Source organism: Papio anubis, chromosome 8 (genome assembly GCF_008728515.1).
Source record: "Papio anubis isolate 15944 chromosome 8, Panubis1.0, whole genome shotgun sequence".
NCBI classification, from domain to species: Eukaryota; Metazoa; Chordata; class Mammalia; order Primates; family Cercopithecidae; genus Papio; species Papio anubis.
This window is the reverse complement of record NC_044983.1, coordinates 21,350,066-21,373,805: the sequence shown is the minus strand read 5'-3', so window position 1 is coordinate 21,373,805 and position 23,740 is coordinate 21,350,066. Positions and strand designations below refer to the sequence as shown.

Here is a 23,740-nt window from a genome sequence, read left to right as displayed (position 1 = left end):
TGCCCAGCCAATTTTTCTTTAAATATTTGGCCGGACACAAATCTGGTCCGGGGAAGTTTTTGATTGTTGATTCAATCTCCTTCCAGTTATGTCTGTTCTAGTCTTCTGTTTCTTATCAGTACTGGTAGGTTGTGTGTTTTTAGGAATTTGTTCATTTTAGCTAGATAATTGTGTTTTTTGGCATACAGTTTTTCATAGTACTCTCTTCTAACCCTTTTTATTGCTATAGAATCAGTAATAATGTCCCACTTTCATTTCTGATTTTAGTAATTTGAGGATTCTTATTTTTTAATAAATTAAGTCGAAGATTTCTCCATTTTGTTAATCTTTTCAAAGAATCAACTTTTGGGCTTATTTTCTTTACTGTTTTCGTATTCTCTTTATAAAATAATCTCTCCTCTATTTTTTTTTATTTCCTCTGTTCCGCTACCTTGGATTTAGTTTATTCTTCCTTTTCTAGTTTCTTAATGTGTACATTGTTTATTTTAGATCTTTTTTCCTCTTTGATATAAGCATTTACCATGATAACATGTCCTCTTAGCACTGCTTTTACTGCATCCTGGAAGTTTTAGTATGTTGTGGTTTTTGCTTCACTTATCTCCAGATCTTTTCTAATTTCTCATATGAGATCCTCTTTGACTCGTTGGTTATTTAAAAGCTTGATTTCTACATGTGTGAGTTTACTCTTTTCCTTCTGATGTTGATTTCTAGTGTCATATTGTGATCAGAAGTTTTGTTATTTTAAATTTATAAAGAATTACTCTGTGGTCTAACTTATGGTTTATCCTGGAGAATATTCCATGTATCTTTGAGAAAAATTGAATGCTTCCGTTTGTGGTGAACTGTTTTTTATGTCTTTTAGTTTCCATTAGTATATAGTGATGTCCAAGTACTCTACGTCCTTATTTATCTCCATTCTGATTGTTCTATTTTTGAAAGTGAGACAATTGAAGTCTCCAACTATTATTATAGTAGTGTAAATTTCTCCCTTCAATTCTGTTTATTTCCTGTATTATGAACATGATGGATTGGATAAAAGGAATTGAGTGAAACAGAACTTTTAGTGGGAGGTTTTATTTTATCTGACTAGCAGTTAGGGAGTGTTTACTGTGTGCTGTAGCTATTGGTGTCAAAGGATAAAATTTCTTTTTCTTTTCTTTCCTTTTTTTTTTTTTTGAGACGGAGAGTCCCTCTGTTGCTCAGGCTGGAGTGCAGTGGCTCCATCTCTGCTCACTGCAACTTCCACCTCCTGGGTTCAAGCAGTTCTCCTGCCTCAGCCTCCTGAGTGGCTGGGATTACAGGCATGTGCCACCATGCCCGGCCAATTTGGTTACAAAGAGACAGGGTTTCAGCATGCTGGTCAGGCTGGTCTCAAACTCCTGACCTCGTGATCCGCCCACATTGGCCTTCCAAAGTGCTGGGATTCCAGGTGTGAGCCACCGCGCCCGGCTGAAAAAAAAGTCTTTTCAGCAAATAGTACCGGAACTCGGTAAAATATGGAGAAAAATGAACATCAATCAGCGTCCCCTTTCTCTTACCCACTCCTCAGCCCCAAGGTCGCCCTGGGAGCCCTTCGCAGGCAGGACCGTGACTCGCCTGGCTTTCGGGTGGCTGATTTTCCGCTCCCTGGGCTCGGGCCAAAAGGAACTGCTGGAAAGGACCTGCCTCCACGTGGGACTGCCGCCAAGTCGCATTCCTGTCATGCACCAGGTAGTCCCCCATGGTTTAAGAACTTTCAAGACTCTTAACAGGTTAGGAAAATCCAGAGGAAAGGCAGAATTGGGTCCCTCGGGCTTGCCTGACACCAGGGACAGTGGAGTTGAGGTGACATTTCACTGGCATGGAAACCTGAGACCAATAGCAGGATGTGCCAGGCTCGGTGGCTCACGCTTGTAATCCCAGCACTTTGGGTGGCCAAGGAGGGCGGATCACGAGGTCAGGAGTTCGAGACCAGTCTGGCCAAAACAGTGAAACCCCGTCTCTACTAAAAATACAAAACTTAGCTGGGCGTGGTGGCGGGCGCCTGTAATCCCAGTTACTCAGGAGGCTGAGGCAGGAAAATCGCTTGAACCCGGGAGGCGGAGGTTGCAGTGAGCCGAGATCGGGCCACTGCACTCCAGCTAGGCGACAGAGCTAGACTCCATTAAAAAAAAAAAAAAAAAAAAAAGGCAGGATGAATCACTCGCCCGGTAGTGACGATTCCGCGGTGGCGGCCTCTGTGCCCTTCATTCCGCTACCCATCCGTCCACCGAGTGCCTGCTAGTCGCCAGGAATCCGGCCACGGAGAGACTGAGGTCGACTCCCGACCGAGAAGCCTCGCGCTGGGACCAGTCGTTTTGACAGTGGCAAAACGACTCCGAACGCACCAGCATCCACGCGGCGGCCGTGTTTGAGGAACAGAAGCTGAGGGCGGCGAGGGCGGTCACAGAGGAAGGAAGTTCAGGGTTGGCCAACAGGAGCCGCAGGTGCCCCGAAAAGGGGGCGGGGTCAGGGGTGCCTTAAACTCCGAATGCGAACTTCTGTCTTATCACAGCCAAGCACGCTGCTTCTTGGATTGAGCTGGCAGGATGGCGCCACCACCAGCTGGAGTAAAGCTGGGCGCGTTCCTGGCAGTGACTCCGAATCCGGGGAGCGCAGCGAGTGGGACAGAGGCAGCCACAGCCACATCCACACCCAGCAAAGTGTGGGGCTCTTCCGCGGGGAGGATTGAACCGCGGGGCGGGGGCCGAGGAGCGCTCCCTACCTCTATGGGACAGCAGGGACCCAGTGCCCAGGCCCGGGCAGGGCGCGCCGTAGGACCCAGGTCGGCGCAGGGAGCCAGCCCTGGGCTCCGGGTCCACAAGACCCTCAAGTTTGTCGTCGTCGGGGTCCTGCTGCAGGTGAGTCGCCATCGCGGTCCTGCCTGGGGAAAAGCGCGCCTGGCACCGGGAGGGGGCAGGGAGAGAGGGGGACACGGCGGGGGTGCCTGGCCCTGGTCACTTGTGGCGGGGCATGTCCGGGCAGAGGAGTCCGTCGTCGAAGTCCGAGGAAGAGCGGGGTCCCCGGGGCCAGGCAGGAGCGGCCGGGGCCTGGAGGGAGCAGAGCCCCCTCCCTTAAGAGTCTGGGCCCGGGGACTCCACCACGTTGGCCGCTGCCTAGCGCGGCTCCCTCCTCCCCACACTTCAAGATGTATCGGGACGTTTCAGAATCGATAGAGCTCAAGTGTGTAAACTTCCAAGCCACCTCCGAGCCACACCGGCTGCGTGAATGGGAAGCACCATTCTCCTCCCCACTCCCTCATTCTCTCCCCACCCCCATCCTTCTTTTCTCTCTCTCTTTTTTTTTTGAAACGGAGTCTCGCTCTGTCGCCCAGGCTGGAGTGCGTTGGCGCGATCTCGGCTCACTGCAACCTCCGCCTTCTGGGTTCAAGCGATTCTCCTGCCTCAGCCTCCCGAGGAGCTGGGACTACAAGCGCCCGCCACCACGCCCGGCTAATTTTTTGTGTTTTTGGTAGAGACGGGGTTTCACCGTGTTAGCCAAATGCGCCCGCCTCGGCCTCCCAAAGTGCTGGGATTACAGGCGTGAGCCACCGCGCCCGGCCTTCCATCCTTCTTTTCTTAGACAAATCAGTTAAACACGCAGCCCGGCAGAAAAAGTAACTTTCTCTCCGCTGCTTGTTGTCTTCCGTTTCGAGTCCACTAAGCACACCGGCAGCGGTTTCCTGCCAGCCACTTTCTTGCACATCAACAGGTACAGGGCAGTGAATTGACCATCAGGCAGGCAGCCAAGACCGGGGCACGCCCTTCCTTCAGGAGGCAGCGTTTCCTGTGAAAGCAATCACTCAGTCTGGAAAAATGCCAATACTTTCGGTTCTCTTTCAAGTTCATTAAGTCTCTATCAATTGTTCTCTTTCAGATTCCTTCTATGTTAAGGAAAAACAAAACAAAAGCTAAATACCTCAAAGATAAACCAGTCTTACAAGTGTCAGTAAATTTTAAGTGTTTTTGTTTAACAAACTAAACAAAATCCAGGAAACCAATAGCATTTTGTAATCTCCAAATAATTACAGAATTTATGTTTTAAACATCAGTTTATATTAGGTGGAACCCACGGTTGATGCTTATTTTTAATACGCTTATTAAATGGCTTTCTTTTTGACAGGCTAGTGCGATTCCAGGTGGATGTAGGGCTCACCTGTGTAGACAAGGTCAAACATCTGAATTGGGTGGTTTTGGAAATGTGACAGTGCGTTTGTGTGGCTATAAAAAAATACTTGAGGCTGGATAATTTATAAAGAGGTTTATTTGACACATGATTCTGCAGGCTGTACCAGAAGCATGACACCAGCATCTGCTTCTGGTGAGGCCTCAGGAAACTTCCACTGGTGGTGAAGGGGAAGGACAGCTGGATTCTGCCCATCAGGGAAAGGGGTGGGGAGGATGGCAGGGGGAGGGGGATGATTTCTGAAAGGGGAGCAGGAGGGGCCAGCTTCATTCTAACAACCAGCTCTCATGGAAACTAAGAGTGACAACTCCTGGGGGAATGTGGGAGGGGGCAGGTATGGCACCAAGCCTTTCATGAGGGATCCACCCCAAACCCCAACAGGCCCCACCAGCTACATTGGGGTTCAGATTTCAACATGAGACCTGGCAGGGACAAAGGACCCATAGCAGACACCAAGGCCTTCTTCCATCCCACAGGACCCTCTCATCCCACCATCCATCAGCCTTCTTCCTGTGCATTTATAGGTACTTTAGCTTTTAAAAATTCTGACTGAACAACAAATCACATCAGATGTTTTCTATCAGTCCACGCATGTATCTCATTTTCTTTAACAGCATCATAATATTTAGTGCATGGGTGAAACACATGGGGTGAACCACAGTTGATTTTAATCTTCCATCCTATGGGCAATTGTTAACATTATGTCCTGCCTTTGTTTTTACTAATTCCAGCAGCATTGTAGTGAGAACCCTTGTATGTATCATATGTCCATATGTCAATATTCTCTGGAGTATCGGGCAGCCCTTTAAAAGAGGAATTCTTGGGTCAATGAGCTCATTAATTTAGAATTTTGTTTGGATCGTGCTAAATTGTCCTTTGGGAGAAGATTGTACCAATTTTACTCTCACACCAAGAATACACAAGCGTGCCCGTGTCCCTGCACCCTTACTACATGGAACTTCCATTCTTTGCGACTCTTAAGAGGTAAAAAATGATAGACCTCAATGTTTGTATTTTTTTATTTCAGTGTTATTAGAGATTTTCAAGGATCCAGGAGTTTTTTGAGACTGGGAGTAGATGACCTAGAGCTAATCTTCCAGATTAGACTGCTGGGGAGGGAGCGGGGAAGACCACAGTCGCACCTCTGCACTTGGGAAACCGAGGTCAGCTGGGGCCAGTCCCTGCCACCCGCCATGCCTGTGAATAGAGATAAGGTCTCTGTCCTCAGGCTGTCAGGATGACATCAGATGAGCCTGGAGCTGAGCTCAGTTGCTGACCCCAGGTCCTGGCTCTGTCAGTGCTAGGCTGGCCCAATCTCTGTGCCAGGTCCTTCCACCTCGCCTCTCTCTTTATCAAAGTAGGAAATGAGAAATTCTGAAGGCTCAGAAGCTTAGACACTCAGGCTGTCAAAGAGCCCAGAGATTGGAGGCTGAAGACGGCCAGAGTTGTCCGTGCTCCTCTTCAGCTCTGTGACTCTGGTATGGCCCAGCTCCTTCCTGTAAAATAAGACAGAGATAAAAGTCTGCTGAGGCCCTGTATAAACTGCAGTGCGCTGTATTGGCAGTGGACTGTGTGACTCTGCTGTGGCCCCAGCTCCTTCCTACCAAATAGGCAGATACAAAAGTCTGCAGAGGCCCTGTGTAAACCACAGTGGTCTGTGTTGGCAGATGTGTGTTGTCATGTAGGAGGCCAAATCACACTCTCAGGGCTGGTGTCACTCACTCAGGACTCTGGATCCCCAGGGCACCTGTCCTCCACCCAGCAGAGGCTGCACCTGCTGCTACCTGCACCTCAGCACGGGCTCCCTGAGCTTGGGGCAGAAGGTTCTAAGGAATGGGGTGGGGTGCCATGGGGAGGGGACGTGGAGGAACAGAGGAGCCAGACTTCAAGTGAGGACAAAGACGGCGCTGCAGGGCCACAGCCTGGTTTACCTGCCACGTTTCCTTCCAGTTTTCCTTCTGGTGGGCGCCCGGCACTGGTTGCAGTTTGAAGAGTGAGCAGGAGAGGTCTCCATCCATGTGGCTGCAGATGGCTGCTCACTCAGCCCCTACTGAGAGGCCACAGTCCCAGTTCTGATCCTTGTCCTGTATCCAGGAGTGGCAGGGCAGCGAGGCTCCAGCTTTCAGGGACGGGGACAGTGGGGACAGTGCCATGCTCCGAGCCTGTGCTGTTGGACAGTTGGTGTCCTGCTCCCAGCCAGATACTGCACATCTTCATTCAGGGTATTTTCCTAACCTAAGGGAGATGGGGCTTATTGCTCCCATTTTGTCTGGGGAGAAAATGAGATTTAGGAGGAGGAAGTCCCCAGCATTTGGGACCTGGCCTGCTTGATAGTAGCAGCTGCCTGTTGGTCTGGGAAGGGGCTCTTCTGGATTCTCAGGCAGGTATCTGTGATAATGGGGAAAGGAGAAAGGGTTTGCTTTGTAGGGAAGAGCAGGGTGCACTCAGCACCTCAGACACCCACCTGTGGCCAGGAGGGGATGTGAATCATCACATTTTACAGATGAGGGGACCACAGCTCAGAGGGGGAAAGTGTGTGCAGCTCAGAGGTGGAAAGTGTGTGCACCTGGCCGTAGGCAAGTCTGTCCAGGGCACTGGTAGGAATGAGAGAAACTAGGAATGACCACTTTAAAAACTTAGATGAAGAAAATTTCAAAGTTAAGTCATTGGAGTGTGTTGGTAATACATTTGTATGGCTTAGGTCATGTTAAGTGCATCACCCCCTTACCCCGTGTCTGCTGTTGGCCTCAGCACTGAGTTGAGGGAAAGGAGAACCGTCCTGGTGAAGAGGAGAGGGGAGCAGCACCGGCTAGGGTGGGGCCTCTGCCACTGCCGCCTCCTGCTGTGGTTTCTCTGGGCTTAGGCGGCCCCTCTCACCTGGCTTGTCTGTGGGGAGATCTTTGTTCTCTGACTGCTTTTAAGACTTTCTCCTTAACAGTGGTTTCAGCACTTGGATGGTAGCAAAAATAATCTGCTGGAGCCATGTCTGTAGCATTTTCGCCCTCCCCTTCTGTATAATAGCAGTCATATTTTGGCCTCTGCAGGGCTAAGGTCCTCCGAGCAGCTGCTTCTCCACATCTCTGCCCTGCACTTGGCCTCTGGGAGCTCCTGGTGTTCCTTAGCAGAGTCCACAGGGTTCTTTGGGGTCCCGTCCCTGTGCTGGGGCCTGGAGCCTGTGACCTGAGGCGGTGAACTGAGGCCACCACTGGGCTCACCTCATGGGCTTGGAGGAAAAGTCATTCACCCAGGAAGTAGATGATGAGCCCTTTACTCTGAGAATGTCTGCGCCTGGTGCCGGTGGGAGGACAAATGAGTCCTGCCTGTGTCAATCCTGCTCCCTGGAGCCCACAGTCTGGTGCAGGAGGTGTCACCAGGGACCTAAATGGCGATCAGGAAGCATGGGGGCCACCTCCCCCACCCCCCACCTCCAGAGAGGCTGTGCCGGCTCCAGGGACGCCATCCCTCCCTACTTGGCTCTGGCAGAGGGAGGCTGTGCGGTTGCAAGGCCCCAGTTCATGGTATTGTTGGCGTGGAGGATGTGGTTTCATTAAAATCAACATTGAGAGTAATGATTGTACTAACAACATCATGTGCTGAAATGCAGTACTTGTGCGTGCCAAGCTCTATTCTCAGCACTTTATACACATATGGTGCATGAACACACTTAATCCTCATACAACCAGACTGTACAGGAACCCTCATTGTCCTTGTTTAGACGAGCAGCATGAGACGCAGAACATTCGTTCAGTGGAGGGACTGGACAGGAGGATGAGCGACCCTCGGGGACAGCAGCAGTGATTGGGTCACTGGGTTCTGCTGACCTTTCCCAGGGGAGTATTTGGTGCTGTTCGTGAGGCCTGCATTTTTCTTACTGGGTCACAGCTGGGGATCCCTGAGGGAGTCAATTTTAAAGCCACCTGGCTTCCAGAATGATAAACGTGTTTTAGAAGTGGTTTACCCCAGATACTGAGGCTGGCTGAGACTACAGACGGTGGCTTGCTTCTTGGCAGCAGGGGTCTTTTTATACCAAAAGAACAAAGAAAGAAAAAAAGCCACAAAAACTCTCCAAAGGAAACGTTTTAACCACAGCCAACCTCAGAACAAATTCTGAGTTGCTCATTTTAAGATCAACAAGGCATTTTTTTAGGGTGTCTAGCACTGAAAGGAGGAAATCACAGTGTGAATATCAAGGCTTGCCTCACAAACAGCCTAACACAATACTGGTCCAGGAAAAGAACAAAGGCAAGGAAACCCCGTGGTGGGCAGGCTCATCTCAGGAAGAGGCAGGGTCAGGAGGGAGATCTAGGGGAGAAGACCTGGAACAAGACCTCCTACCTGCTCCTCTTACACACACACACACACCCCACGCCCCTCCCGGCCGTCTGTGAGACTGAGAACTTCACTTCTCTGACTCACCTTCCATCTCCCTCAATAAGGGCCTGACCTCAGGCTGCGTCTCAGCATCGCTGTTTTGACTCCCTCCTCTACTGCCTTGACTTCCTTTCTGCCTGGGAACCTGTCTGTGTGGACTTTTCCCTCTATGTCTACCGGTGTCCTGCCACCAATGGCATTTGTCACCTCTGCCAGGGTAGCCCCTCATGACTCGGGGTATTGATGGCTGTGCCTCATCTCCCTGTGAACGTGAACTGTCCTAAGGAAAGGGAGGGTCGTGCGTTGTTCCTGATGCTCCACGATTCCTTGCACAGTGTGGTCACCAGGTGCTGATGTGCCCTCCTTGGATGAATAAGTAATGTGGGTTCTAGGAAGCCTGCACTAACGTGGATGTGACGTCCTCAGCCTTTCATAGACTATGTTTCCTATGAGAAGTGGGAAGAACAGCTGAACAGAAGGCTGGGGACTGCCCAGATCCAGAGTCACCAAGAGCTTGTTGGCAGGTTTTCACTTGCTATTAGCAGAGGGGTTTTTTTTTTTTTTTTTTTTTTTTTTTTAAGGCACTATTTTTAGTGTTAAAAGTGAGTTCAGGCCGGGCGCAGTGGCTCACACCTGTAATTCCAGCACTTTGGGAGGCTGAGGCGGGCAGATCACAAGGTCTGGACATAGAGACCATCCTGGCCAACTTGGTGAAACCCCATCTCTACTAAAAATACAAAAATTAGCTGGGTGTGGTGGCGTGCGCCTGTAATCCTAGCTACTAGGGAGGCTGAGGCAGGAGAATCCCTTGAACCAGGGATTCGGAGGTTGCAGTGAGTCGAGATTGTGCCACTGCACTCCAGCCTGGCGACAGAGCCAGACTCCGTCTCAAAAAAGGAAAACAAACAAACAAACGAAAAGAATTCATCAGAAGGCATAATGATCATAAATGTGTGTATAAAGCTTTAAAATACATGAAGCAACGCTCAAAAGGATTAAAGGGAGATCATGTCACCCCCTTCTTAGCAATTGATAGAATGATCAGATGAAAACAGTAAAATAACAGATCTGAACATTTTCAACCACCTTGACTTAATTGACATTTATAGAGCACACATGCAACATCTATGGGAGATACCTTCTTTTCTATGAACATGGTACTTCACCAAGATAGACCATGTTATGAACTATCAAACAAATCTAAAAACATTTAAAACGAAGGAAATTATATAAAATGTGTTCTCTAATCTTAATGAAGTTAAAATGTTAAGCAATAACAAAATCTAGAAAGACTCCCAAAATGTGAATATTAAGCAACATATTTATAAATAACTCATAGTTCATGGATGAAATCAAAAGAGGATTCAAAGCATTTCTTTTCTTTTTCTTTTTCTTTTTTTTTTTTGAGATGATGTCTCATTCTGTCGCCCAGGCTGGAGTGTAGTGGCATGATCCTGGCTCACTGCAGCCTCTGCCTGCTGGGTTCAAGCGATTCTCCTGCCTCAGCCTCCCGAGTAACTGGGACTACAGGCGCCTACCACTACACCTGGCTCGTTTTTGTATTTTTAGTAGAGATGAGGTTTTACCATATTGACCAGGCTGGTCTTGAACTCCTGACCTCATGATCCACCTACCTCAGCCTCCCAAAGTGCTAGGATTACAGGCGTAAGTCGCTGTGCCTGGCCTGGAGTTTCTTTTTGGGGTGATGATGAAAATGTTCAAAAATTGATTTTATTGATGGTTATACACTTCTGTAAATATATTTAAAGAATTATATGATATATAAAGTATATCTCAGTAAAGTTCTTAAGGATTAAAAGAAGAATGGCATCAAAATCAATGACTCAGGTCTGCATTACTCACCTGTAAAGTAAGTATAAATTAAACTCAAAGGTAGTACCAAGATGACAAGGAAATAATAAGACTGAAATCAATGAAATAGAATTCAGACAATAAAAGGAATCAACAAGCCAAGAGTTGGTTCTCCTAAATGATCAACAAAATTAATAAAAGTAATAAACTGGTTGAGGGAGGTGGCTCATCTCTGTGATCCCAGCACTTTGGGAGGCCGAGGCGGGCAGATCACCTGAGGTCTGGAGTTTGAGACCAGCCTGACCAACATGGAGAAACCCTGTCTCTACTAAAAATAAAAAATTAGCCAGGCGTGCTGGTGCATACCTGTAATCCCAGATACTTGAGAGGCTGAGGCAGGAGAATCGCTTGAACCTAGGAGGCAGAGGTTGCAGTGAGCCAAGATTGCACCACTGCACTCCAGCCTGGGCAACAAGAGTGAAACTCCATCTCAGAAAAAAAAAAAAGTAATAAACCAAACTTTAAAAGAAAAAAAGAACAACAACACAAAATACCAATATCAAGAATTAATGATGGGATATTATTACAAGCTCTACAGCCATTAAAAGGATAATAGTGGGATCTTACGAATAACTATGCCGATCAATTTGACAACTTAGATTAAATAGACAAATTTCTTAAAAAACACTACTTAGCAAAATAGCCATAAGAAGTAAAGATAATTTAAATATTCTAAAGTTGTCTATGAATTACATTCCGTAATTTTGTTTGTTTATTTATTTATGTTAGTTTTTGAGTTGGAGTCTTGCTCTGTCAGAGGCGGGGAGTGCAGTGGTGTAATCTTGGCTCACTGGAACCTTTGCCTCCTGGGTTCAAGTGATTCTTCTGCCTCAGCTTCCTGAAGAGGCTGGGTTACAGAGCACCCACATCTGTGGTGGCTATTTTTGTGTTTTGGTAGGGTGGGGTTTGCCATGTTGGCGAGGCTGGTCTTGAACTCCTGACCTCAGGTGATCTACCCATCTTGGCCTCCCAAACTGCTGAGATTACAGGCGTGAGCCACCCTCCCTGGCGAAATTCATTGTTTAAATGCTCACATGATGAAAACTGTAGGCCCATGTCATTTCACTGAATTCTATAAATATTTTTGGAAGAAACACCAACAGTTGACAAATTGTTTCAGGACATAAAGAAGGAGGAAAAACTTCTTTACTGTTTTAAAAGGCAAACATCATTCTGATACCAGAATCTGACAGAAGTTACAAAAAAAGAAAAATACTGATCAATATCTATTATAGATACAGATGTAAAAATCCTTAATTCAACAATAGCCAATTGAATTCTCCAAGAAGATAATATACTGTAAGAAAGTAGGGTTTATTCCAGGAATACAGTTGGATTAAGATCTGAAAATTAATGTTACTCATGATATTAACAGCATGAAGGAGAAAAGCTATATAAACACATCAATGGAAGCAGAAAGAACATTTGACAAACTTTGACTTCCATTTATGATTTAATAATTCTCTTTAGAAACAGAAGAGAACTTCCTTAAAACTGATTAAATGCATGTATAAAAGCTATGGCTAACATCTGTTAAAATAGTAGAATATTGAATGCGTTCATTCCATGATTAGGACCAATTCCAAGCATGTTCCTGTAGATCACATCCATTTGGCATTGAACTCAGGGTCCTAGCCAATGCAGTACGGCAGGAGAGAAAGACAGAATAATTGGGAAGGAAGGAATGGGACTACCTTCATTTGCAGAGAACTACTAGAACTAACAGGTGGCTCTAGCAGGTCACAAGATACAAGCCAGGTACTACACAAGGAAATAGGACTGTGAGAGCAGAAAAGAGAAACAGAGTTTGAGGAACAGACACTAATGTAGCTGTCACCAAATACTAGAGAGACTTTCATGTAGAAAGGGGTTGCATTTGATCTCTTTTAAATCCTGGCAGCAGTCAAACTAAGCTCAGCCTAAGCTATTTTTAACAGCCTCGTCCTTCTCGTCCTCCACCTTCTCCTGCTCCTTCTCCCCCTTCCCTTCCCTTCCCTCCCCTCCCCTCCCCTCCCCTGGCCTCCCCTCCCCTCCCCTGGCCTTCCCTTCCCTTCCCTGGCCTTCCCTGGCCTGGCCCGGCCTGCCCTTCCGTTGTTCCCTGGCCTGGCCCGGCCTGCCCTTCCGTTGTTCCATTCCATTCCCTATTTCCATTCCATTCCCTTCTTCCATTCCTTCCAGATTCTTCCCTATTTCAGCCCACGACCCATTCCTTCCTTCCTTCCTTCTTCCTTCCATTCCTTCCATTCCTTCCATTCCTTCCATTCCTTCCATTCCATTCCTTCCTTCCATTCCATTCCTTCCTTCCTTCCATTCCTTCCATTCCATTCCATTCTTCCTTCCATTCATTTCTTCCATTCCTTCCATTCCTTCCTTCCTTCCAGCCCCGGCCACCCTTCCATTCCCCTATAGCCCATTCCTACCCTTCCATTCTTCCACATTCCTTCCATTCCCTTCTTCTTCCTTCCTCCCATTTCCTTCCTTCCATTCCTTCCTTCCTTCCATTCCTTCCTTCCTTCCTTCCAACCTTCCATTCCTTCCCATTCCTTCCGTTGTTCCCTGGCCTGGCCGGCCTGCCTTCCGTTGTTCCCTGGCCTGGCCCGGCCTGCCCTTCCGTTCTTCCCTGGCCTGGCCCGGCCTGCCCTTCCGTTCTAGGCTGGCTGGCCTTCCGTTCCTTCCCTTCCATTCCTTCCTTCCGTTCATTCCATTATTCCATTCCATTCCTTCCATTCCTTCCCCTTCCTTCCTTCCATTCCTTCCTTCCTTCCATTCCTTCCATTCCTTCCTTCCTTCCCTCCATTCTTCCCTTCCTTCTTCCTTCCCTTCCATTCCATTCCTGGCCCGGCCACCCTTCCATTCCATTCCCTTCAGCCCGACCTGCCTTCCGTTCCCTGGCCTGGCCCATCCCTTCCGTTCCCTTCCGGCCCTTCCATTCTTCCTTCCTTCCTTCCCTTCATTCCCTTCCATTTCCATTCCTTCTTCCTTCCTTCCTTCCATTCCCCTATTTCCTTCCATTTCCATTCCTTTCTTCCTTCCATTCCCTTCCTGCCCTTCCATTCCTTCCCTTCCTTCCTTCTTCTTCCTTCCTCTTCTTCAGCCTTCTCCACTCCCCTATTTTTATTTTATTTTTCTTCCACCCCTGGCCTGGCCTGCCATTCCCCCTCCTGGTACCCAGTACGCAGTACCTGGTATCTCGATATATTTCCACATCCTGGTACCGGCGCGAACAGTACCAGGCCTGTTTCGGTAAGCCTACATCCTGGTATGAGCATGAGCACCGGAAATTTCAGGCGCAGTACGAATACGCCCTGTTTTATGGACAGCGTACCACCTCCTGGTACCGGTACCGGCCTGTGCAATTGCGCAATATTCCTCGTTGCCAGTATGGCCTGGTATATTCCCTCCTGGTACCGACGCAGACGGCCTATCCTGAAGCAGTACGGTACCGGTATGCTGACCTCCCTCACGACATTTTTGATGCGGTACCGACGCCTTCAGCCTATCACTGGAGCAGTACAGTATGGCCTGTTATAGCAGCTCACTCACGAGCGCAGTACGGGCAGATGGTATAACATTCCATCCGCAACGGTACCCGAACGGTACGGTATGTATTTCCATTCCTGTCCATTCCATTATTCCATTCCTATTTCTTCTTCCTTCTTCCTATTTCCATTCTTCCTTCCCTCCATTTCATTTCCCTCCTGTTTCATTCCATTTCTTCAATTCTATTATTCCCTCCTATTTTATTCATTTTGCCTCTTGTCCCTTCCCTGTTCATTTTTGTTCATTATGGATGTCCCCTATTTATGATATGTATTCCCCTCCTGTTTTCATTCTGTTATGACCCTGTTTCCCATTCCCCTGTTTCATTTCTATTATATTCTCTTATTCCCCCTCCCCTCAGTATGAATGACCACAACCTCCTGTTATGTTATATTCCCTCCATTCCTTCTTCCTTCCATTCCTTCCTTCCCCTATTTCTTCATTTCCTTCCTTCTTCCTGCTCCACTATTTCTTTCCCCTATTTCTTCTTCTTCTTCCCTGTGCAATACCTGTCCTATTTCTTCTCCCTCCTAATCTGTTGGCCTGGCCTGGCCTATTCCTGTTATATTTTCAATGCCTATTTTCCTCCTATTTACCATTTCAATAATGTCTCCCCTCCCCTGTGTGTTATTATTATATTCCCCTCCTATTTTGAGCCTGTTATTCCTCCAGCCCTGTTTATAGTACAATTCCATCCTTCCTATTTACCAGCCTGTTATTCCGACGGAGTTTCGCTCTTGTTGTCCAGGCTGGAGTGTAGTAGCACGACCTCAACTCCTTGCAGCCTCCGCCTCCTGAATTTAAGCGATTCTCCTGCCTCAGCCTCCGGAGTAGCTGGGATTACAGGTGCCGCCACCACGCCCAGCATATTTTTAGTGGAGATGGGGTTTCACCATGTTGGCCAGGCTAGTCTTGAACTCCTGACCTCAGGTGATCGCCCGCTTCGGCCTCCCAAAGTGCTGGGATTACAGGTGTGAGCCACCGCACCTGGCCTCCCTGCTCCTCCTTTTCTAATTGAACTTTGTAATTAAAAGAATCTCCCAGTTACAGAAAAGATGCAAAAATTATACTATATGCTTTGCTTTGAACCACCTGAGAGCAAGCCACCCACAGAATGCACATCACCGTTTAACACTTGAGTGGGTATTTCCAACAAATAAGAACATTCTCCCGCATAACCACAATACAACCCTCAATATCAGACAGTAAGCATCAGTACATTACTACCAGCTAATCCTCAGACCCCAATGGTTTTCACTTGTCTTTATGATGTAACTTATTGTACAGAAATCCTGTCCTGAATAACTATACTGCTCTTTCATCTTTTTCTGACTCTAGTATTTCATGGGACATTGACAGACTGTTTTGGGGTTCAGTTTGTAAGGTGCCTTTTAAAAATTGAAGTTCATTATTTAATATTTGATTCAGTATCCTGCTTTTTAAAAAATGTACACATCATATAACCCTCATTAGTAAAAGTGTGTGTGTGTCTGTGTGTATGTGAACACCGCCCAATCACAGGAGAATATCCATTTTTCTCAAGGGTACATGAAACATTCTCCAGAACACACGATATGTTAGGCCACAAAACAAGCCTTAATACAATTTTAAAAATTGAAATAATATGGAGTATCTTTTCCAATCACAATAAAAGAAATTATAAATCAATAGCAGAAGGAAAACTGAAGAATCTGAAAATATGTGAAAATTAAAAAATCTAAAACAACCAATGGATAAAAAAAAAATCAAAAAGGAAATTAGAAAATATCTTGAGAGGCTGAGCTCTGTAGCTCACGCCTTTAATCCCAGCAGTTTGGGATGCCAAGGTGGGCAGATCTCGGGAGGCCCCACCCCCCAAAAAAAGAAAATATCTTGAGACAGATGACAGGCACATTAAAATCTCAGAAATCGCCACTAAAGAACTTATCCATGTAACAAAAACAAAAAAAAAAAACAAAAAAAAACAGTTGTACCCTCAAACCTACGGAAATTTAAAAAATGTTTCAAAAGAAAGTATCTTGAGACAAACGAAAACAATATACCAAAACTTACAGGTTATATGAAAGCAGTGCTAAAATGAAAAATGACAGCTGTAAATACATTTTAAAAAATAGCTCAAATCAACAATCTACCTTTACATAATGAAGTAGAAAATGAAGAGCAAACGGCCGGGCATGGTGGCTGACGCCCGTAATCCCAGCACTTTGGGAGGCCGAGGTGGGCGGATCACAAGGTCAGGAGATAGAGACCATCCTGGCTAACACAGTGAAATCCCGTCTCTACTAAAAATACAAAAACAGCTGGGTGTGGTCGCGGGCACCTGTAGTCCCAGCTACTCATGAGCTGAGGCAGGAGAATGGCGTGAAGACAGAGGCGGGCTTACTGATGAGCCAAGATCCGCCCTGCATGGCGATGGAGCAACAGAGCGAGACTCTGTCTCAAAAAAAAGAAAAGAAAAAAAAGGAAAGAAAATGAAGAGCAAACTAAGCCCAAAATCAGGAAAAAAAGAGTAAGTAATAAAGATTCGATCAGAGATAACAGAAATAGAGAATAGAAAAACTACAGAGAAACTCAAAGAAACTGAAAGTTGGCTCTTTGGAGAGATCCATAAAATGTACAAACCTTTACCTAGATGGACTAAGAAAAAAGACAGAAAACACAAATAACCAAAATCAGAAATGAAAGAGGGGACATTTCAAACAAATTTACAGAAATCCAAAGGATTATAAAAAATACTATGAATAATTGCATGTCAACAAAGTAGATCACATGGATAAAACTGGTAAATTATTAAAAACACACTACCCACCAATATTGAATCATTAAGAAATAGAGATTTTGAACACAGTTATAGTGAGGAGATAGAATCCATAATTCAAAACTTCCCAGCAAAGAAAAGCCCAGGACCAGTTGGCTTCAATGATGACGTCTATCAAACATTTAAAGAGCTAACATGAATTCTCCTCAAACTCTTCCAAGAAACTGAGTTGGAGGGAACACTTTCTAACTCTGTAGGCCCCGCATTACTCTGATACTATAGAAGTGATAAAAGGAGGTCTCCACGTCTTGTTCCTGATCTTGGAGAAAAAACTTTTAGTCTTTCACTATTGAGTAGGATGGTAACTGTTGACTTTTCATATGCAGCCTCTAAGTCTAAGATCTACAAGAATTACACAACTCTTGTAATAAAACTGCAATTTTACCTTGGGGTATATATCCAAAAGAATTGAAAGAAGGGGCTCAAAGAGATTTTGTGAACCCATGTTCATAGCAGCGTTATTCACAATAGCCAAGATGTGAACACAAACCAAGTGCTCATGGATAGATGAATGGATAAACAAAATATGATATATATACACACAATGGAAAGGAAGGAAATTCCAATGCATGGTACCACATGGATGGATCGTGATGATATTATGCTAATTGAAATATGACAGCCACAAGAAAAACATAAGGCACTGTATGTTACCATTTATATGAAGTATGTACAGTAGTCAAATTCATAGAAACAGACAGTAGAATGGTAGTTGCCAAGGGCTGGGCAGGGGTGGGGACAAAGAGACAAATTTGAGTACAAACAAATGGTTGAGTTTCATAACTGGGAGAAAGATGCAAGTTCTGTCTAATTTTGGAGGGTTGGGGGAATGGAATGTAAGATTGATCTTGTAATGGGTAAGATCTGGAAGCCACTCATGCCAGTCCTTGCTTTGTCCCCATAGGTCGTACCTGGCTCAGCTGCAACCATCAAAGTTCATGATCAATCAGTCGGCACACAGCAATGGGAACACAGTCCTTTGGGAGAGTTGTGTCCACCAGGTACATTCTAAGACTGATCTCTAATCCTTGACACCTCTCTTTTCCTTACCATATACCATATACAAAAATCATCTCAAAATTCATCAATAACATTCTTTTTCCATGTTCTTCAAGTTTTGTGTTTTCTACAGTTTCTGGTTTTTCTGTTCAACAGATACTTATTGATCCTTTGCCAAATCCAAGGTTACGAATCTTTATTCCCATGTTTTCTCCTAAGAGTTTTGTAGCTTAACTCTTGATGCATTTTCAATTAATTTTTGTAAATGGCATCAGATAAGATTCCAGCTGCATTCTTTTGCATGTGGCTATCCAGTTGCCATTCATTGAAATGATGATTTTTTCCATTAAATAGTCGTGGCATCCTTGTCAAAAACCAATTGACCATAAAGGTATGGGTGTATTTTTGGACTCTCAATTCTTTTCCATTGATCTGTATCTGTCCTTTTTCCAGTGCCACACTGTCTTGTAGCAAGTTTTGACACCAGGAAGTATGAATCTTCCTTTTTTTTGTTTTCCTTTTCCAGAATTATTTTGTTAATGCTGGGCTTTTTGAAATTCCATATTAATTTTAGGATCAGCTTGCCAATTTCTAAAATCAACTGAGTTTCTCACAGGGATTGTGTTGCACCTGTCGCTCAGTTTAGAGGTTATTGACATCTTAACAATGAGAAGGCTTTTGATCCAAAAGCATGAGTTTTTAAAAATTTATTTAGATCACCTCTAATTTTTAAAAACAATGTTTTGTAGTTTGCAGACTATAAATTTTGGGTTGATTTTGTTAAACTTATTTCTAGATATTTAATACTTTTTTATGCTATTGTGGATAAAACCTTAATTTCATTTTAGGATTCATCTTGAGTGTATGCAAATATAATTGATTTTCATACATTGATCTTGTATTCTATAACCTTGCAGAACTTGCTTATTATTATTAATGCTTTTATAGTGGCTTCCTTAGGATTTTCTCTATATAAGATCATATAATTTGCAAATAGAGAAAGTTTTACCTTTTCCTTTCCGATCTGGACGCTTTTTATTTCTTTTTCTTACCTAATTGTCCTGGCTAGAGCCTCCAGTATGATAATGAATAAAAGCAGTGAAAACAGATATCTTTTTTGGAGAAAATCTTTCAGTTGTTCACCATTACAATGTTAGCTGTGGGTTTTTGTAGATATTCTTTATCAGGTTGAGGAAGTTCACTTTTTTTTTTTTTTTTGAGATGGGGTCTTGCTGTGTTGCCCAGGCTGGAGTGCAGTGGTGCGATCTTGGCTCACTGCAAGCTCTGCTTCCCAGGTTCATGCCATTCTTCTGCCTTAGCCTCCTGAGTAGCTGGGACTACTTGCCACCACACCTGGCTAATTTTTTGTATTTTTTTTAGTAGAGACGGGGTTTCACCGTGTTAGCCAGATGGTCTCGATCTCCTAACCTCGTGATCTTCCTGCCTCGACTTCCCAAAGTGCTGGGATTACAGGCATGAGCCGCCACGCCTGACCTAGGAAGTTCACTTTTATTCTTATTTTGTGATTTTAATCATAAAAGGGTGTTGGAGTTAGTAAAATGCTTTCTCTGTGTTTTTGAGATAATCATCTGACTTTTGGTTTTTATTCTATTGATATAATTTGTTACATCAATTTATTTTGGGATGTTGAACCTATCTTGCATTCCTAGGATAAAACTTATTTGATCCTGGTATATAATTCTTTTTGTATGCTTTTGGATTCAACTTGCTAGTATTTTGTTGCAGATTTTTGCAACCATATTCATAAGAATCATTAGTCTGTAGTTTTCTTTCTTTGTGAGGTCCTTTTCTGGTCTTAATATTAAGCTAATTGTATTAATCCGTTTATGTGGTGCTGATGAAGACATACCCAAGGCTGGCAATTTACAAAAGAAGGAGGTTTAATTGGACTTACAGTTCATGTGGCTGGGGAAGCCTCACAATCATGGCAGAAGGCAAGGAGGAGCAAGTCACATCTTACATAGATGGCAGCAAGCAAAGAGCTTGTGCAGGAAAACTCTGCCTTATAATAACCATCAGATGCCATGAGACTTACTCATTGTAATGAGAACAGCATGGGAAAGACCTGCCCCTGTGATTCAATTACTTCCCACCAGGTCCCGCCCACAACATGTGGGAATTCAAGATGAAATTTGGGTGAGAATACATCCAAACCATATCATTCCACCCCTGGCCCCTCCCAAATCTCATGTCCTTACATTTCAAAACCAATCATGCCTTCCCAACAGTCCCCCAAAGTCTTATTTCAGCATTAACTCAGAAGTTTGCCATCCAAAGTTTCATCTGAGACAAAGCAAGTCCCTTTTGCCTATAAGCCTATAAAATCTAAAGCAAGTTAGTTACTTCCTAGATACAATGGGGGTACAGGCATTGGGTAAATACAGCCATTCCAAATGGGTGACATTTTCCAAAACAAAGGGGTTACAGGCCCCATGCAAGTTTGAAATCCAGCAGGGCAGTCAAATCTTAAAGCTCCAAATGATCTCATTAGACTCCATGTCTTACATCCAGGTCACACTGATGCCAAGAGGCAGGTTCCCATGGTCTTGGGCAGCTCCACCCTTGTGGCAATGCAAGGTATAGCGCCCCTCCTGACTGCTTTCATGTGCTGGTGTTGAGCGTCTGCAGCTTTTCTAGGCACCCGGTGTAAGTGATCTGCAATTCTACCATTCTGGGGTCTAAAGTACGATGGCCCTCTTTTCACAGCTCCACTAAGCAGTGCCCCAGTAGGGACTCCGCCACATTTCCCTCCCACACTACCCTAGCAGAGGGTCTCCATGAGGGCCCTGCCCCTGCAGCAAACTTTTGCCTGGGCATCCAGGCATTTCCATACATCTTCTGAAATTTACGTGGAGGTTCCCAAACCTCAGTTCTTGACTTATGTGCACCTGCAGGCTTAACACCATGTGGGAGCTGCCAAATCTTGGGGCTTACACCCTCTGAAGCAACAACCCAAGCTGTACCTTGGCCCCTTTTAGTCACAGCTGGAGTGGCTGGAATGTAGGGCACAAAGTCCCTAGACTGCACACAGCAGAAGACCCTGGGCTCCTACCACGAAACTATTTTCTCTTCGGCCCTCAGGCCTGTGATGGGAGGGGCTGCCATGAAGACCTCTGACACGCCCTGGAGACGTTTTCCCCATTGTCTTGGGGATTAACATTCAGTTCCTCCTTACTTATGCAGATTTCTGCAGCCAGCTTGAATTTCTCCTCAGAAAATGGGTTTTCTTTTCTGTCACATTGTCAGGTTGCAAATTTTCCAAACTTTAATGCTCTTGTTCCCTTATAAAACTGAATGCCTTTTACAGCACCCAGGTCACCCCTTGAATGATTTGCTGCCTAGAAATTTATTCTGCCAGATATCGTAAATCATCTCTTCCCAGTTCAAAGCTCCACAGATCTCTAGGGAAGGGACAAAATGTCACCTCTCTTTGCTTTCTTTGCTTAAACATAACAAGAATCACCTTTGCTCCAGTTCCCAACAAGTTCCCCATCTCCATCTGAGACCACCTCAGCCTGGACTTTATTGTCCATATCACTATTCGGCTTTTGGTTAAAGCCATTCAACAAGTCTGTAGGAAGTTCCACACTTTCCCACATTTTCCTGTCTTCTTCTGAGCCCTCCAAACTGTTCCAACTTCTGCCTATTACCTAGTTCCAAAGTTGCTTCCACATTTTCAGGTATCTTTTCAGCAGCTCCCTACTCTACTGGTACCAATTTACTGTATTAGTTTGTTTGTTTGTTTGTTTGTTTTTCATGCTGCTGATAAAGACATACCCAAGACTGGGCAATTTACAAAGAAAGAGGTTTAATTGGACTTACAGTTCTACGTCGCTGGGGAAGCCTCACAATAATGGCAGAAGGCAAGGAGGAGCAAGTCATGTCTTAAATGGATGGCAGCAAACAAACAGCTTGTGCAGGAAAATTCCCCCTTATAATAACCATCAGATCTTGTGAGACTTACTCATTATCATGAGAACTGCAAGGGAAAGACCTGCCCCACATGATTCAATTACCTCCCATTGGATCCCTCCCACAACATATGGGAATTCAAGATGAGATTTGGGTGGGGACACAGTCAAACCATATCAGTAATATTGTCCTTATACAATGAATTGGAAAGTGCTGCCTCCTCCACTGTCTTTAAAAAGGGTTTGTGAATAATTGGTATGAATTCTTCTTGAAATGGTTGGTATAATTCAATGGTAAAGGCAACTGGGCCTTGACCTTTTTTTTTCTGGTGAAAACATATACATATATTTAGAATTAGCCAACTGGATTCAGTTTAGATGATCCCAGTTTTGTTGGCAAAATCCAAGGCATGGTAATCAGGAGCCAGTCAAACATATGCCTTCTTCTCTCCATCAGGCATAATCAGGGTGTTGAACCTTGGCCACATCAATGTTATAGAGCTTCTTCACAGCCTGTTTGATCTGGTGCTTGTTGGTTTTAACATCCACAATGAACACAAGTGTGTTGTTGTCTTCTATCTACTTCATGGCATACTCAGTGGTCATTGGAAGCTTGATGACAGAATAGTGGTCAAGCTTGTTTCTCCTGGGGGTGCTCTCCAGAGTCTCAGTAGCTTGGACCACTAGAAGGTGGATGACGTATGGATATTCTTTTTTTCATGGCTCTGGACATCTTTCTACACTGCCTTCTTGGCCTTCAAAGCCTTTGCATTGCTTCAGCTTTAGGAGGAGCAGGAGCTTCCTTCTTTGCTTTCAGTGCCATCTTGTGAAAAACGACTTTTCTTTAGGAGTAGTTTTTGATTACTGAGTCAAAATCTTTACTTGCTGTTTGTCTATGCAAATTGTCTATTTCATCTTGATTCACGTTCAGTAGTTTGTGTCTTTCTAGAAATTTGTCCCTTTCGTCTAAGGTACCTAATTTTTTATTGTACAGGTTTCATAGTAATCTTTCATAATTTTTTAATTTCTGTATAATCTGTAGTAATGTGCTGTTTCTCATTTCTGATTCTAATACAGTCATTGCCTCAGTTGATGATGGGAACACATTCTGAGAAGTGCATCATTGTGCAAACATCATAGAGTGTACTTCCACAAACCTAGATGATATAGCCTATTGCTCTTAGATTACAAACCTGTACTGGTAGGCAACTGTAACACAATGATAAGTATTTGAGTTCCTAAGCATATGTGAACATAGAAAAGGCCCAATAAAAATATAGTATAAAAAGTTTAAAAAAATGGTGCAGTTGTCTAGGGCACTTACAATGAATGGAGCTTTCAGGACTGGATCTTGTCTGGGTGAGTCAGTGAATGGTGAGTGAATGTGAAGGCCTGGGACATTCCTGTACACTGCTATGGACTTTATAAACACTGTACATTTAAGCTACACCAAATCTGTAAAAATTTTTTTTCTTCCTTCAATATTAACTTTAGTGTAACTGTTTTACTTTATAAACTTTTTAATTTTTAAAACTTTTTCACTCGTTTTAACAACACTTAGCGTAAAAAACAAACACATTGTACAACTGTACAAAAATATGTTCTTTATATTCTCATTCTATAGGCATTTTTATATTTTTAACTTAAAATTTTTTTTTACTTAAAATTTTTTTTTGTTAAAAACTAAGACAGAAACACACCCATTGGCTGGGCGCGGTGGCTCCCACCTGTAATCCCAGCACTTTGGGAGGCCAAGGCAGGCAGATCACGAGGTCAGGAGATTGAAACCATCCCAGCTAACATGGTGAAATGCCGTCTCTACTACAAATACAAAAAATTAGCCAGGCATGGTGACAGGCACCTGTAGTCCGAGCTACTCGGGAGGCTGAGGCAGGAGAATCGCTTGAACCTGGGAGGCAGAGGTTGCAGTGAGCTGAGATCGTGCCACTGTACTCCAGCCTGGGCGACAGAGTGAGACTTCGTCTCAAAAAAAAAAAAAAAAAAG

General features: G+C 44.7%; 1 protein-coding gene across 2 annotated transcripts in view; it reads left to right on the top strand.

The window, feature by feature from the left end:
• Positions 1-2,206: 2,206 nt before the first annotated feature.
• TNFRSF10A (TNF receptor superfamily member 10a) overlaps positions 2,207-23,740 on the top strand; it is a 36,067-nt gene continuing 14,533 nt past the window's right edge. For both annotated transcript variants that reach the window (XM_031669435.1, XM_031669436.1), the window contains exons 1-2: positions 2,207-2,879; positions 17,709-17,805. In XM_031669435.1, coding sequence (XP_031525295.1) covers positions 2,568-2,879; positions 17,709-17,805 — 409 coding nt within the window. In that variant the 5' untranslated portion in view covers positions 2,207-2,567. The remainder of the gene's footprint in view (positions 2,880-17,708; positions 17,806-23,740) is intronic.